Below are 17194 nucleotides of genomic sequence, written 5' to 3'. Positions count from 1 at the left end.
AACATATTTTATTTCTCTGGGCCACATCTATTGTCTTGATAAGACATAAAACTAATCTTTATGCACAATGACTTTTTATTTAATGGGTTTTATTCAGACAAGTTATGTAAACTGGCTGCTGATCCTGCGATCCATGTAAATCTTGCATGATAGGAGCAGCTGCTTATTCAACGAATACCAACACACACTGCGGCCCTGAGTGAGTTTAATCTCTCAACAAGTCTTGTGAATGAGTGTTTGAGCTGCAACAGATGGTTGAGATCATCTGCTAGACTGAATGTACATCACTTAAGTAAAATCAGTTGTTGGTAAATAAATTTAAAAAACACCAAACTGAAATGTATCTGATTTTATTCATTAAAAAACACATGCCTTAATACAATCAAATAATTACATTTTAGCGTGGAATGACAAAAAAGTGACAACGCTGGCTAAAGTGTCTTAAATGACTTCGATGTTCTATCACAATTTTAGCATTAAAGGACAAAAAAACATTAAAAGACAGTTTGGCATTAGGGGATTTAGAGCTAAATCATTAATAAGGCAGTGTTGAAAGGCACAGGCTAAACTTTATCTGGTTGTCTAACCTCAAACATCCCATTGTCACACAAAAGCAACATGGTGAGCAATGAGATGCTGATGTTCTGATATATGATTTAGTGGTGCAGACTAACACAATTCATAATCCCCTGCTGCCCAATGCATATAAAATAAACACCATTTGGAGGTCAGATACAGTTTCGGAGTACCTTAGCATTCATTCTCATCATGTATAAAGGCTGGCTTTAATAGGAAACAAAAAATGTTTTGTTTTTCAATAAATGATCTCCCCCTTTGCATCACTTGTTGAGTCTCTCAAAAGGTTACCATTCCTGATTAAAATACACAGCAACTTATGCATACATGGCAAACTCCCTTGTCAAAATACAAAGGTAAACATAGTTGTACTAAGGTGCCAGTTTGTTACACAAAAAATGTTCCTCACAGAAGGTTTTTAAAACATGCATTTTAAGTACTCTTAAAAGTACTAACAGATGAGCTCTGAGAAAAACTAAAGTCAGCACCTTTCATATTACTGAGTTACTGCAACAGGAACACACAATTCTTCATATACTCACTTATATATATGATGTTACGATCTGCTGTGGTGTTACAGGTTATACATTATGTACATCCAGAGGTTGGGACCAGTGCATCTATTTCCCACTCACAGAAGATTGTCCAGTCAGTCGTCATCAGTTTAAAAAGCTGCACAAACTGATGGACGTATATTATGTAGAATAATTTAATTTGAAATGAAGATGTCTCTTGGCTGCATTTGCACCTCATTATTCTTATTTAATTAAGCCATCAGATTCTTACATCCAATCCATAAACACTCAAAGTTGCAGTCAAACACATGATTACTCTAATTCATTCATTTCTCTCTTAATGGTCTCCAGAAACCAGACTAGGTGAGGTTTAGACTAAGACCATGGCTCGAGTGAGGCCTCCAGCATACACAGGCTGCTGGTCCAGATACATAATGTAGTATACATGTAGTAGGAAATTAAAATTGCTCAATGGGTATATTAAAACCTGCTGAGGTAGGGTTTGCCTCATGATCTTCTGTAACCTGTAGCTCTCACGAACCAGGGTAAATATGAACAAGTGTTTAATGTTTTGCTTATAAATCAGTCCTGATAAATCAAGACATACAATAAAAGTGGAAAATTTAAAACCACCACCAGAGTAGTGAGAGTTGAGGTTCTTTAACTCCAGACATCTTGTGAGTAGCGTCCCTTGGTCATCAGTTTCTTGACGTAATCAGTGGCCTGGGTACGTGTCATGCCTCCCAGTTCTTCTGCAATGTCATGGAAGGCTGACTGGACATCCTTAGCCATGTTCCTCGCATCCCTAAACCATGAGACACACTTTAGGGGACTTAAATTTTCCATACAAATACTGCTAAAATACTTCAATTGAATTTCACCAAATGACAAAAATAAATAGGACAATGACGACTGTCACTGATATTTAAATTTAATTCAAATTACCCGCAGACGTAAATATGAGCGTTGTCGTTGTGAATCAGCTTCCAGATGTTCTCCTTATTTTTCTTCAGGAGATGCTGCACGTACACCTTTATGTTGGAGAATAAACAAAGTCAACATTGTTCTAGTTGTGTTGAGTGAGTCAAGACACATACATGGTTAAAAGGTTCCACACAGACCCAGATAACCCACAGTGTACAGTTGTTTAACAGAAAACAAGAACTACGCAGTGACATTTCCCTTTCACTTTTTTAACATATACTGTATCATTAACAGCAAAAAGGTCAAACTTATTCTGGTACATCCTACTAAGAAAAGATCCAGAAAGATCAGCATGCACCGAAGTATCCTGTTATCGAATCTGGACAGTAGTTTCTGGCCTTAACTGTAAGGAACAAGAAGTGTAATAGACAACTTTACTTTCTGATCCTGGTCTCTGGAGAAAGCAACATGTAGCTGTGGTAGGACTGCGTTCTTCTCTGCTTCCTCCAGCTCCTCCTGGTAGATGTAATCCTCGTTTTTGTGTCTGCACCCAAAATACATCACCGTCTCTCCAACCTCCTTTCCTGTAACGGAAACAAGATGCTGAATATTGAATTCAGGTTCTTCTAATTAAGAATTTTAGAACTATTAATTCCACGTAGTCACCACACACATTAATCGTGTTTACTGACATGTTTATTTGTAAACATACTACTCCACATTTTCAGCTTAAAATTGCCTGACCCCTTATTGCATCTTCACAGCCTACTCAGGGTGACACAGTGGTGTGTGTGGGATTTATCTGAATATATCAACATGTGTTAAAAGCTGTTTGTTTATTTATACCCATCAAACATCATTTGTGTCCTTAACCCTTTGTTTTTTTTTTTTGTTAACAGTTGTACACTTGTGCGTAAAGTGCACAAGGACAGAAATGACAACTATATCTGGAGGTCTTCAACATCATTTTTCTTTCCTTGTCAAGACACAAGTTTGTAAAAGGTCAGAAAACAACAACAACAACAACACACACTATAGTCCCCAGCGCGTGACATTACCTTGCTGTTTGAGCCAGCCCCTCTCTTGGATGAACCCAACGAAGGGAGCGATTCCTGTTCCAGGGCCGATCATGATCACTGGGTTGGTGGCTTTGAAGGGCAGGCGGAACTGAGACTTGCGGATGTACATGGGAACAGTGGACTTGTGGCCGTTGTCGGTGACAAGTTTGTTCTTGAGCCAGTTAGTGGCAACTCCCTTGTTGGTGCGGCCGGTCTTGGTCTTGTACTCCACCACTACAGCACAGATGTGGATGCTGTTGGGGTGAACCTAGAGTACAGAAGAGACTTACTAACAGTAATCCTCACAGCAAACAAACATGTAAGACTAATACAATAAAAACAAAGTTCTCTGCCCTTCTTAGGCAGAGAAATTACCTTAGAGGAGGAGGCAATGGAATAATAGCGAGCCTGGAGACGAGGCAGCAGCTCACACAGATGATCAACAGGAGGCCTCAAAGAAGGCATGTCCTCCAGGATGGCGAGGATGTTTCTACTCGCATCCAAAACCCAACTCTGATAGAGTGCCTGAAGAGAGGCGGTCATAACAACACAATAACATGAAGTATAGGAGGTGAGAAAGAGGGCATGACAGAAGTACAGTGCATGTTTTGATATATACAGTAACGCTTCCACCAGTGAATCTCTGTCATCCATTACAGACCTTTCCTTCAGGTGATGAGGAGGCCATCTTGCGCATGTTCTCCTGGTCTTTGGGGTCAGAGGCGTACTGTGCCAGCTCGTAGAGGACGTTGGTGCGAGGAGGATGCGTGATGTCCAGGTAGTGTGTGAGGGCTGTGCGGTAGGTGGTGGGGCAAGGGAAGGGGTGCTTCTTATTGGACTCCTCTGAAAAAGACAAAGTTTATTTTGATTTTGATATGTTGAAATCACATTTTCATGGACAAATGGTAAGAGAAAATGTTAAGTGAAGTTCCTCAAAGTATAAATACAATAAAACACTCCCTAAGTATCATTTAGTTTAAAGCTACAGTATGTAACTTTTTTCAAATATATTTGTTAGTAGAAATATGTTCCCAAACACAACTTAATCTGAAGAGGATTAATGATGACGGGCTGGGTAGCACAGAGTTTTAAGCTACAGCTAATTTGATTCCCAAAAGCTGCATATAGTAGCTTTAATTATTTTATTGTTAGAAGCATTTCCTTTCCAGTAATGTTGATAAAGAACTGAACATGAATTCCCCTCATCACTTATGCAACCACCAACCAACAATCTGATGACCTTTATTTAATTAAACCAAAGTCAACACTTTATATTGCAGCAACAACATGTTATTGCACTAAAATGACATCCGTACAACATACTATAAGTTTACATATCAAGCAAGGATTCTGTGAGAGGATTTGAGGGACGAGCAAATAGAGTCAAGGTGCTTCAGGCTTTTAGTGCCATACCATCAAGATTGTTGAGAGAGATAACTTTATCAAGGTCCACTCCAAGGATTTGTCCCAGCTTGTTGACCAACACAGAATCATTTGTGGGGAAAACGGCAACATGATCTCCTGACTCGTATCTGAAATCACAGAATGTGACAGATTTAGACACTGATCTGTAATCAGTTGGCTTTACATGCAAAATTAATCAGAGTTGTTAATCTAGTCAGATGGAAAAAAAAACAATATTCAGCATTGGACATGATGAATCAGTCTCACCTGATCTTGGAACCTGTTATGTCTAATTCCAGGTGCATGAGATGTCTATCACCAGCTTTGTTGAGTTTGCGATTGACTGTCACTGGGGCCAGGAAAGGGTTTTTGGAATCAAAAGGCCTGGAAATAAAAGAGTAATATGTAAATGTATGCAATTACTGAATAAATTGGTTAGATTTATTACTAAAAAATAAATAAATAAAAAAAAGACTTTAAGAGTCTGCATGTGTTTCACGTGCTCCTTAGAGGGCAGAAAGTTTCATTTTTATAAAGCAGCCATTGGTAACCTTTGAAGTTGTTTGTAATTGAGCAAAGAGTTTAAGCTTTGGTGTTTCTACTGCAGTACTTACGGCTTCTGGACCTCAAAACTCTTCAGGCGACCAATCTCTCCTGTGTACACTTTGTTCATGTTGATGTCAGTGTGCTCCTTCAGCTCATACTGGCGAATGCTGCCAAGAAAAAAACAGTGGTTAGCCTCTGAGTGATGCATGCTCACTAATGTTAGGTAAAACTAAATAATAGGTTTAATAGATCGAATAATACTAAATAACAAATAAAGATAATAACAGATCATTCCTGGCATTTGCTTGCTTTACATACAGAACTGGGGTTTAAGTTTTGTTTAAAGAGAATGAGGGTGTTCATACAGGGACACTGGGTAAAGAACTGCAAAAAGGTCTGAGGTGAAGAAGAAACATTTTAAAACTAATATGAAAAGGTACCTTAACTCATCTCCTGAGGCTTCTACTCCAAAGTGCTCACAGACGGCTGGCCAGAACTGCTCTCTCCAAGAAACAAAGTCTTCTTCCAGACTGAAAGACAATACCAGGCAAATTAAGATTTGTCCCAAAATTTAGATTAAGTCAGAACAAGGACAATCAGGTGCGTCATCACCCAAATGGAGTTCAAAATTTGTTAACAGGCTCAAAGGATTAGTTGTCACTTACTTGCCATCATCATCACCCAAACCAAGATCAAAGATGCGCTTGGCTCCCAGGTCTTCCAGTCTTTTGTCGACGTACTTTCCCATTGCATTGTAGTGCTCATACGTCTTGTTGCCTAAAGCAAACACCTGGAGATAGAACAGGATACAGTGAGTAACCATGTTATGCTTATTACAAGAGTGATGGGACTCCCAGTAGTGCAAGCTTTTCATATTTCTTCTTATTGCACTTTACAGTCCTCCTTATGTTGTGCTTATTAAATCAGTATAATGCACCATGGATTCCTACTAAGTTAAAAATCTATGCATCTAACCTAATACCAATACAGTTTCTATACTATATAATTACTTTTTTCACAACAAGTCACACAATTCTCTCAATTCCTGTAAGCTTGTAGGAAGTTGAACGACTTCATACAAATAGAACTTCTAAGACTCACTGTGTAGTTTAGTCCGGACATGTCATCATCATTTTCCTGCAGCCAGTCATAGAAGTCCTGAGCGTTATCGGTTGGGTCCCCCTCACCATAGGTGGCCATGCAGAATATGGCAAGTGAGTTTTTTATCTCGGACAGACGGGACAGTTCCCCCTGAAACATGACGGATCAGGATCAGAGATAATGAGCTCTGACTATTATATCATTTTAAATAGGTTTGTCTTCAATATACAGTATACTGTGATATATATATATATATATATATATATATATTATCATCATCAAAGTGACTGTAGACTCATATGTAGAAAATCTGATTATCACTACCGAGGCTTTGCTGTGATTCTTTTTATAAACACTATCACAAATCTATCGCTGGCAGCTGTAATGAGCATCATCCTCAAGAATGTGAAGGACCTCTGTCAACTTTCATTCTGTGGTTTGCGCGCTGATGTGGAAATTACCATGTCGTATTCCTCTGGATCAGCAGCCATTCCTTTCATGCCATAGCGCTGAGCATCCTTGGATAGCCTGTTGGCAAATTCCTCTGCTGTGCCCGTCTGCGAGCCGTAGAACACAATGATGTTCTTGCCCTGGTTACAAATTGAAAGACAGTATTTACAAAATGCAAGTACACACTGTCTCTCACAACTATAATATTAATATTACAATATTATTTAAGTAGTCTTCTATGTCTAAAACAATTTCTTATTTATCTAAAACTTCTACAGAATATATTTTCTCCCTCATGTTGCATTTGGCGAGACAGTGGAAGAGTCTGATACAACTTTGAGTTTAGATAATTTAGATCACTTATCTACACATAAACAAACTGACACATCTGTAAATGCATTTCTGAGAATCTTTATATAGTTTATCTCAAAGTGCTGCCATGATAATTCATAGCAGAGAACAACAGAAAAAATTAGCAGGCACTGGGGAAAAAGTTTTTTTCTGCCACCATCATGATGCCTCAACTATTTGCTGCAAAACCACGATTCAAAACCAACGTTTTTTTTTCCTCAAGGATGGCTTCAAAACAGACGCCCATCAAACATTGTTTCCAAATCTACAGCTGCATTCTTCTTCTTCATTCGCTGAGCAGATAGAATCAAATAAAAAGAGGAGAAAAACTAAATGCAGGCTTTTAACTGAATGTTAATTTTCAACTACATTCTGCAAGCAGTCGGAGAAAAATCCTGTGAATCAGGTTTACACTGAGGAACTTTGACTTGCAATTAAAACAAGTACTATGGGGGAAACGATTTAAAGGACAATATTTAAACCTTGTACATAGGAAAGTCCAAAAGGCTCAGAGTCATCTTTTAAAACCCCGACTGCTGATTTAGAAAAACAGCAATAAAACTGCTCTTGGTCGTTAAATCAACATGACTGACCGTTTTCTTCATTTTCTCGATGAAACTCGTCTCCCTTGCGGCGGGTGCTCTGGAAGGAAAAACAGATTTGACTTGTTATTAAGTAATTTGAGACTATTAGTCCTTTAATATGACGCTGATTAAACTACCAACTACAGCAGTGACAGAGCTCGCCAAGCACCATTTATAAGAAAAAAAAAGTATACATGTAAAGACAAATATTTATATGTAAAGACAAAAAATTATTTTTAAAGCTGTGGATGTTTTTCTTCTGTCTGAATAAAAAACATTACTGATGTAAACAAGCTTGATTCAGCTCACTTAGAAAGCAAAAGGTTGAAGACAGGTGACAGTTTATAAGTAACATGACATTTCAGGCAAACGTGGTTCAACAAGTTCACCTACTTCATCACGTTTTCATCAGACTTCATCAAGTTTTACAATGATGACTATATAAATAAACATAACATAGAGTAATAATCTATAAAAATGTGTAGCCCCAAGTATTGGTTAACAAGACAAATTGTCAGGTCACTGTTTTTTTTCTTGTAACAAGGAGGAGCAGAGCAGTGACTCAGCAGCCACACAAGAATCAGTCATACTGGCTCTGTGTGCAAGCACGTACCAAGCATAAGCATATATTACTCAGTTTTCAAAAATAAATGAGAGGGAAGTGATACATAATGCATAATCATTACAGCTGACACCTCATGGTAATTGAAAACCCTGATTCAGATTCATTGGGATGGGAACAGATCAAAACAACATGTGCAAACAGCGTTAGAAAAAGGGGACAGGAAACAAAATCTATTAGAGGGAAATAATAGGCGACGCCGCTCGATTCAGCATCAAAGCTCTGAGTGGACAGCTGTGACTCTATTGGCACTGAAAACATAATAAAAAGGCTACACATAACTTCAAGCACAAACATTAATGTGATTAATCTATTTTTACTATTCAGTTATTATAATATCAGGAGAGTTTACACCGACTGTCACTTCACACCTCACTGGATTTTCCCAGTTTGTTTCCTATCACAAAAGGTAAAACACTGGCTCTAGCACATGCAAGTGTCAAGGAAGCCTACACCTCTACTGCCTTACCACCAATCGGCAGGTCAGACCACTGGCTGGTTTTACTGCAGACCTGTTATAAGCCCTTTGTATTGAGGTAACCTGCAACCACAGTCAGGAAATGGACACCTGAGGCTGTTGAGTCTCTAAGGGACTGCTTTGAATGCACAGACTGGAACGTATTGCTGGGAGCGGAAAGGAAGCGCACGGACACTGACAAACTGTTTCACAGATTATATCAACTACTGTAGAGACACTGTTAATACCTTCAAATATACACATACGTTTTCCACTAGCACTATGAGTGAGTAACTTGGATTAGGATCAGATCACATTTTATGACGAATGAATGCAGAAAACCATGAGTGAACCATAAGGTTCACATGCTTTTTCTTGCTCCTACATGTCCTAGGCTGCTGAAGGACTGTGCTGCTCAGTTATGTAAGCCTGTACAGAGGATCCTCAACCTCTGTCTACAATTGGAGAGGGTCCCAGTTAAGTGGAAGCCATCTTGTATAGTTCCAGTACCTAAAGTAAAGTGTCCTGCTAAACTAAATGACTATAGGCTGGTGGATCAGTGAACGCATTGGTGTGGATGATGCTGTCTCCTACATGTGTCACCGTGTTTTCTCATCCGGGAGAACCTGTAAGTTCTGTAAGGGTTATATTCTTGGATTTTTCAAGTCCACTCCTTAGAGAACTGAAAGGGATAAGGGTTGACCCCTCATTTGTTTGCATTTTTGGTAAAGTCCTAAGCAGCACTGGGTTTCCACAGAGGACTGTTTTGGCTCTATTTCTGTACACACTGTAACCAGCAGACTTCCAGTACAATTCTGAGTGTTGCCACACTCAGAAGTACACTGATGATACTGCAATTATTGCAGGTATTAGAAATGGGAAGGGAGCACAAAGGACTGATTAAGATATGTCCTCCTAAGGCAGCTTAGGTCATTGGACATCTGTAGAAACGTGCCACAAATGTTCATCAAACTACAGCAGGAAGTTTGCTGTTTGATGCTGCTGTTTGCTGGGGAAGCAGCATAAAGCAGAAGGATGCAAGGCGGCTGGACGAACGGGTCCAAAAAGACTGCACAGTGACTCTACTCTTGTAAGGTTGGACTCACTGGAGGCTGTGATGGAGAAACGCACACAGAAAAAGATAGAGACCATTCTACAATACACCGACCATCCCCTACACAACATCCTGATGGACTGAAAGATATAGGAGATCCTTTATCCCCACAGTCATCAGGCTCTACAACTTCCTAGCCAAGAGCAGATGATTACTAATTACTTTTACTATCTTTATCTACAAGACTACCTTAATCTTCCTTCGGTGAATAATAATGTTTATCTTATTCATGGTATCTTATTTTAACTTATTCTTTACGGGATAGCCATTAATACTAGTAAACGTTTTTTTAAATTTGTTTGTAAGATTTAATACATGAATGGCATCTGACTCCATTTAGTCTCCAACACACATTTAGCCAAAGAATTTACAAGTAAAGAGCCCCATCCACAGAACAGCAGTGTGCAGGCATTTGGGATTTATCCTGAGCACACCATAAAAAGTGCCCCCTGTGGAGAATACGGACCACACTCTGAAGTAAAGTGTAAATTCCTGATTGTAATTTGAAACAAGCCTTTGCCCCCGAGCTGATGAATTTCTGACAACTCTAACATCTGTCCTGCTATGAGCTCAGACTGTCTGCCTCAGCCCCACACTTGCTCAGCAGGGTGCCTTTCTGTGTGCATCATTAGAAAACAGCCAGGTTACTGGAGTTCATGGTATCTGCAGCATCTGAACGACCACGTGTCGTGATCATGTGCTAATATCTAGTTGTAGAAATCAACAGCATTTTCTGAATTTAGATTTTGCCTCAAGTTAAATAGTTTGATAATTTCTCAGACTTACAAATTGTTGGGTGAGCTTATTTTATTTTTTATCTAAAAAGGAAGGAAGGAAGGAAACTAAAAAGAAAGCCACTCAAAGTTCCTGACCACCATTATTTAACACAGACATTGTTGTTGATACTTAAAACAGGCACCAAGTAATTTTTAACAGCCAGTTTGAGTTTTGTTTTCTGCAATGGCAAGAACAAAAAAACAACAACATACTTGTCTGCTGGTGTTTACTCATTGTTTGAACAAATCAAAGTTTAGTCCAAATATTCCAGAGCTCTTCGTCTGCACAGTACAAACTAACAAAGTGAACTTTCCATTCATTCATGAATCCAGGATGTTTTCAAACAAACACACTTAGTTAGTTTAATGTTACTCAGTCACACTAAACATGGAGCTTTAAAAATGGAGCTTAGTTTGATGCTTCAATCAGTGGCACGTTTTTTCCATTTTATGACGCAAATTATTATTCTATAATACAAATAAAATGGACAATTTAGGCTATGTTTGATTCCTGAATAAGAAATAAACAAGGCTGGAACTGATGGTCATGCTGTTAATCTGTGAGCTTGTGGAAAAAGGGAGAAAAAAACAGAAGTCCCAATAATTAAATTGTGTTTGCAGTCAGATGTTATCACTCTCTCGTTGTCATAATCTATTGGGAACACGGTCTGTTTTTTGAAACCACTATTTTCCCGGTCAGTTACTGAACAAATAAGCGACTACTGTGTCTGAAACTCACTTTTGAAACAAACCTTCAGTTTAATGCTAACATGATCTTTGCTATCAAACTTAACAGCAGGAATAAAAAAGAGACAATTTTAAGCAAGCATTATTGAAAACATATTACTGTACTTAAGTGGAGCAGTAAATCAAGCACTTTACTGACCTCTCAGCAGCATCTCTCCTGTCCTCTGGCAAGGAGAAGACACAGCCCATGGCACGCAGCCCTTATCCCACTACTGCCACTAGCACCACTGGCTAGGAAACGCCAGGAAACAGCCACGCTCAAAATCAAAAGCAGCACAGCAACCCTTTACAGGATGGAAAAATAAAACCATCCAGAAAAGCAGCTGGACACTTGAAGAGCTTCCTGTCTTCACCTTAGAGGCTCCAATACAATCTGAACTCTCCCTCTTCCTGTGCTGCTCTCTGAAACCAGCAGCGTCTGTGCTTCACCGCACAGCAGACTACAAGCACTGTCAGTATCTGGCAAACGCTGAGGACACAATGGTGGGAAACTGACTTTCCTATAAAATGTAGCTGAGCTGCAGACCCACACTTTTGACTCATACAAACACACAATGAAACACCATCAGGCTGAAAATGCCTTCCTGCTCATCCCCGCCCCCTTCCCTCTTCAGTCTGAAAGGTGTTAGGAACGAAGAAGTTTACAAGATCCATTCTGAGAATCTGGCTAGTTATCAGAGCAACTCCTCAGTGGATCACTGAAGGGGGGTAGTGCTGTGAATGTAGTTTTTCCTGAAGTATACCCCGCCCCCATCTCACTGGAGGAGAGGGGGGAATGTCATTGCTATGGTAACCTCATTTATCATAAAAGGATTCCATTTGTGTTGTGGCCCGACTCCAATGGCAGAGCCGCTCAGCACACACACACACACACACACACACACACACACGCATTTGCTAAAAAGAAAAACAAGGCAGCGGGGAAAGTGGAATGAAAAAAAGTAACTCGGGGCAAAGAATGGGCTGCTTGTCTTTTGCCTCAACTTTCCACCTTCATAGAGGACTCACAAAAGCAGCTTGGCTCGCCCCCTTCGCTTGGGAACTTTTGAAATGGGTTCAGGGCCAAAAACAAAAGCACAGGAAAGACGTGGAAGACTACGCCCCCTTTGTAACAGTTAGGTAATCTCAGTTCCCTTTAAGGGGAGGGGAGATGAGCTTGGTTCGTGTGTTGCTACATGTTCCCCTCCTGTATTCCCGCCCTCCATAGATGTTCTTCCCAAAGCAAAACATGTTCTCCTGTCATCTTTTCCCCGCTTCTAGTCGACCTCCCGTTTTCACAGAAATGGTCACAGCGTACTGCTGCTGACCTGTGGCTTTACTCTGGTGACCAAAGAAATTGTGTAGTGGTTGGGGAGGGACTAAAACTGTGACCAGTGGAAGGAGAGTCCACTGAAATCAAGCCAAGCCTTCATCACTCCACTGATAAGTGATGAGAGGAGGGAACAGAGGAGGGAAAGCTCATAGGCACTGACACGAGTGAGTGAGAGAGAGAGAAAGGCATCAGATAAGTTTGCGTGTAAAGAGAGAGTCTGTACAAAAGAAGAGGGGGTGAGAAAACAAAGGTCACTACTAGTGGAACATTTACAAGAACTTTTGACGGTGCACTCTTACACAGTTACTTCACTATACAGGACTCATATAATGATAACCTGTGCACAGAATTTGAAGACATCGTTTCTGAGGAAGAGTGTTTGGTAGCTTATGCAGAATAAACCGACAAATGGCTGATGATACACACACTAATCTTTGTTCTCTGTGCCAAATTATTAGCAGCGTCTAGTGATGGAAAACAGAGATACAATGATAAATTAATCAAAAATAAACGTAATCAGTAACTACAGTATTTTGGTTGGTGGTTAGGTTGAATACAAATTTCTATCACCTTTAAGGCAAAAGTGACAAATATTTGTTGAGCTGATCTTCTCTGCTGTCTGGATCTGCTTTTGCTTTTGCTTTTTTTTTTTTTTAAATGAACTTCAACTGAATATTTTGGGGTTTCAGAACAAAACATTTGAGGAAGACTCCTCGGACTGTGCGAGTCATAAATAACTAATTTTTCTCAATACTACATTTGCGTTCATAAAAAAATAAAAACTGAAACCCAGAGAAACTGTAGATACTCACGGTGTATCAATCTTCTTGAATTCAGGGATGGGCTCTGGCTTCTTGCGAGACATAAACCAATAAATGACGAGGCCGACAATCAGGGAGAAGAGGAAGAGGTCCAGGTTGCTGAAAAGAGGCTCCTCTTCACCCACCACGGCTTGTGTGCTGGTCTCAGTGTCCATGTCTGCCATGTTGACACTCTCCTAGGGAACAGTAAAAGCACAGCTGTTAGAGCGGTCTACAATGCAAAATAAACTTCCCTGTCTCTAACAGTCCACTAATGATGGCACTACATAGTACTACAGTTAACTAAGGCCAAAAGAGAAGGGAAAACTATGTGAATGGGTGGATGTAAATTTGAGAAACCTGTACACCAGCAGCCAAAGTTTCAACTTAAACATTAATTTAAGTGCAACTTGCTGTAGCTGCGTCAACATTAAGCCCCTCTGCTCTGACATTCATAACAATACCGCTTTGTTACATCTAATTTGCTGCTGATTTTAAAGCATCTAAACTGTGCATTAATGTATTTACTGCTATTAAGACGCGAGCCTCTATATGGGCTTTGTTCATCAGTATAAATGGTTTCTAAGACAGTAACCCAGTCATCTGTACTAAATAATGACTGCAACCACAAATCAGCCATTAATTATCTGTCCCTACAAGAAAACAACAATAAACCCTTCACTTCACATTCTAATTTAAAATAACACACGGGCGCACTTCCCATTAAATTAGAAAGTAAACTGATAATAACATACGTAAGTAGAGATAGAGAGTAGTAGGAATAAGAATATTAATGCTCTAAGCAAAATTATCAAAACTGGTACTGACTATTACCTAACAGTAACCATCCCTACTGCAAACAGAAAGTATCAGCAATAAATGATGTTTTGTCCAAACAGTAGCTAAAGTTCATGTAAATATACTAAAATATATTAAATATCAATAATCCACAAAAACTATTTTGGATTGAGAGAAGGAGAAGGAAGGTAAAAATGAAAATCATATCAGTATGCCAAAGCATAAACAAGTCATTCAATGATAGTAAAGCAATTTAGTTATGTAATGCACTGTATAAACAGTAAATTAGGTAATGCCGTGTGTAGAGGGCAACAGGAACCATATGTACAGCTGAATATTATTGGAATTAGTTAAAGATAAGTTTGTTTTAGTCCTACAACTTGTGTAGGAGTAAAAGTACATGTGTCCTTGTACACGTACCCTATACTGATTACTACTTATTTTATATAATGTACTATACAATATATAAAATGTATATTTAAGAACTTAAAAAGATAAGTTCTTAAATATAATTTTAAGGGACAACGAACTTAAAACCCATGTTAAATGTGAAAGTTCCAGTGTAAAACTGAACAAAACTGCAGCTGCACAAAACAATATGATTGCTAACATATGTGAGCAGTACTCTACATATTAACCCATACAATGACAGCTTCTGTTCAAGCATTGCTGGACAATAAGCTTTACATTTGGCTCAACATTCTATAACACTGTAACCCAGTGCTTTTAATACATAAGCAATTTCTTATGCACTTACAACAATAACTCTGTTCACGATGAGCACACAAGGACGTGATGTTCTGAACTCTCAGGTTTGGTTCAAGGAGTGAAAAGAATGAGATCGGGTTTTGTGTGACCCTGTACACTGGCTGGTTCCCAACTAGGAAACTGTTTGTCTGGCATCAGTTTTCTCTGCTACGCAGACACGCACTCAATGAGGCACTGGGTTGCTCACCACTAAATTGCTGAGTCACTGTTGGGCAAATCTCTTCACTACCCAGTGCAGAGGTTTCTCTGACACCTGCAGCAGATAGTTCACCTAAAATCGTCCCATTCATCAAATCTATAATCTCACTAATACTGGATTTTTAAGGATGATACCAGTAATAAGAGTGTAAAACGTCTGCTAATGCTTTGGTAGATAGTTATCATTTTTGGGTAAACAAACATAACATGAACATTCTCACACAAATCACTATAGGTATTTATTAAAGAACAAACCTATGTCGTCAGTGGTCGCTCGTAGACAAACTATGTAACTGCAACATTAGTTCTTAATTACCTCAAATGTAACTTTTGTATTTTTGTAATAACATCATTTATGGCTGACATGTACACAGATAAGATTTATCAGGAGTAAGATAATATGAGCAAATATATCATCATCAGCAATTTAAAGAGAGAGAGAGATACATCTGACATGATTTGAGAGCCTTATTAAAATATACAGTACAACTAAAAACACACACATTAGTTGCCAGGTACACCTAAATCTAAATAAAACCCTATCTAAATCTTGCCCTCATAGAAGAGATTAAATTTTGTTTAATTAATTTCTTTCCACTGACAGATATGGGTCAGTGTGACCTGGCTTAACTTGAACAAAGTACCGTGCAGTTATGTGGTACGTAACCATTACTTTAAGGACACCTCATTAATACCTGTTTTAGAGAGGTGTTGAGTAGATTTTATAAATAAATAAGGAAAGAAATATTAGTTACAGCTAGACGTATCTACTAAATGGATCATCCAGGAAAAGAACAACAAGCTAAGGCACCGAACTACATCAGTGCCTCTCGATTGTTGTGTTACATTATCCATGTCAACTACGTCGCTTGGTGATCTCCCAATGGGCTCAATCAGGAGCTCAAACTAAAAACACAATGTGACATATAAAGTTAGCTATATAGACTGCAGTGTTGTCTTAATAACTGGAAAACATTTGACAACACTGTAATAAAGACAACTTCTATTAATGAAGTATTACTTCTTATGACCAAAGTTGAAAAAACATCCAGTTGCAACAATTATTCTATTAATCAGCTGCTATCTTGATAATTAATTACGTGTTTTAGTATTTTTTCAGATATTCCAGCTGTTTGTTTGTTTTTTTTTACCTCACTCTAACTTGTGAAATAAAGTCCGGGTCACTGTGTTGCCTGTGGGCTTCACAGTGACCCGGACTAGGTTTACTGGAGTTCATCCTGACAGTTCAACTCTTCTGCTTTACGCAAATAATTGTGAAACCTCTGGGATTGCGGGGTCATGAATGAAGCTCCGCGAGTAGTGTGAGACCGGCGACCAGTTTAACTCGTTTTAATGAAGTTAACTCGTTTCTGAAACCAACACCGGACATGATGAAACCAGTAAAATGACCATAACAGACAACGGAGTGGACTTAGGGCCATGACTATTCTCTGGATCGAGACAACACTACAGTGTTAGAAAACACAGGTTTAATCAGATACTAACATACTGTTGTCTAAAGCGTGATATGAACACATCTTATTACAACGAGTAATAGTAAGTATTTTAAACTATATATGGTTATAATTCGACTTTGTCCAACGAGATAACTTTAAAGTTAGCCTCAGTTTGCGTAACACCTGAATCGGCACTTCTTTCAATGTAAAAGCTGAATATTTGCCTTGTATTTTAAGTTTCTACATTCCGTGTAAGTCTCTAATCACCGAAGTATAAATCCAGAAACTGCCACAGACTACAGACTTTTAGTTTTTTCACGGATGGGGTGTCGGTGTGCTGCTCACCTTCTTGTCTCCTCTTCGCGTCAGGCTCACGCTCGGCTCAATGCGGAAGGAAAGTTTACGCTGCGTAGGAGCAAACCAACTCGATCCTGGCAGCGGGGGAGGTCTCAAGACTTCCAACGCTAAAAACAACTCATCTGGGCCTGTTTCAAGATCTTTAGAAGTTGCAGCGTCATGTTTTTAAAGACATTAATCTACTGTAATAGATTATGAAATGTAATCTTCCGTTTTTAGTTTACCCGAACACGTGTTTACAGTTGGACCAGTCTTGGAGGCATTACCTAATGTCACTGT

At 39.0% G+C, this 17194-nt stretch overlaps 1 protein-coding gene across 1 annotated transcript; it reads right to left on the bottom strand.

Annotated features, from left to right (window-relative positions):
• Positions 1-334: 334 nt before the first annotated feature.
• porb (P450 (cytochrome) oxidoreductase b) lies at positions 335-17028 on the bottom strand. The gene is made up of 16 exons (XM_026369782.1): positions 16904-17028; positions 13350-13534; positions 7519-7567; positions 6586-6714; positions 6125-6274; positions 5689-5813; positions 5464-5553; positions 5092-5190; positions 4745-4861; positions 4487-4605; positions 3735-3916; positions 3449-3598; positions 3074-3341; positions 2454-2599; positions 2037-2122; positions 335-1896 (listed from the first exon to the last, which is right to left on the bottom strand). The coding sequence occupies exons 2-16, from the start codon at positions 13520-13522 to the stop codon at positions 1752-1754; spliced, it is 2028 nt and encodes a 675-aa protein (XP_026225567.1). The 5' UTR covers positions 13523-13534; positions 16904-17028; the 3' UTR covers positions 335-1751.
• Positions 17029-17194: the final 166 nt, after the last annotated feature.

The sequence above is a fragment of the Anabas testudineus genome, chromosome 13, assembly GCF_900324465.2.
Source record: "Anabas testudineus chromosome 13, fAnaTes1.2, whole genome shotgun sequence".
In the NCBI taxonomy this organism is placed as follows: Eukaryota; Metazoa; Chordata; class Actinopteri; order Anabantiformes; family Anabantidae; genus Anabas; species Anabas testudineus.
The sequence above is the reverse complement of the archived record's forward strand: the minus strand, read 5'-3'. Positions and strand labels throughout refer to the sequence as shown.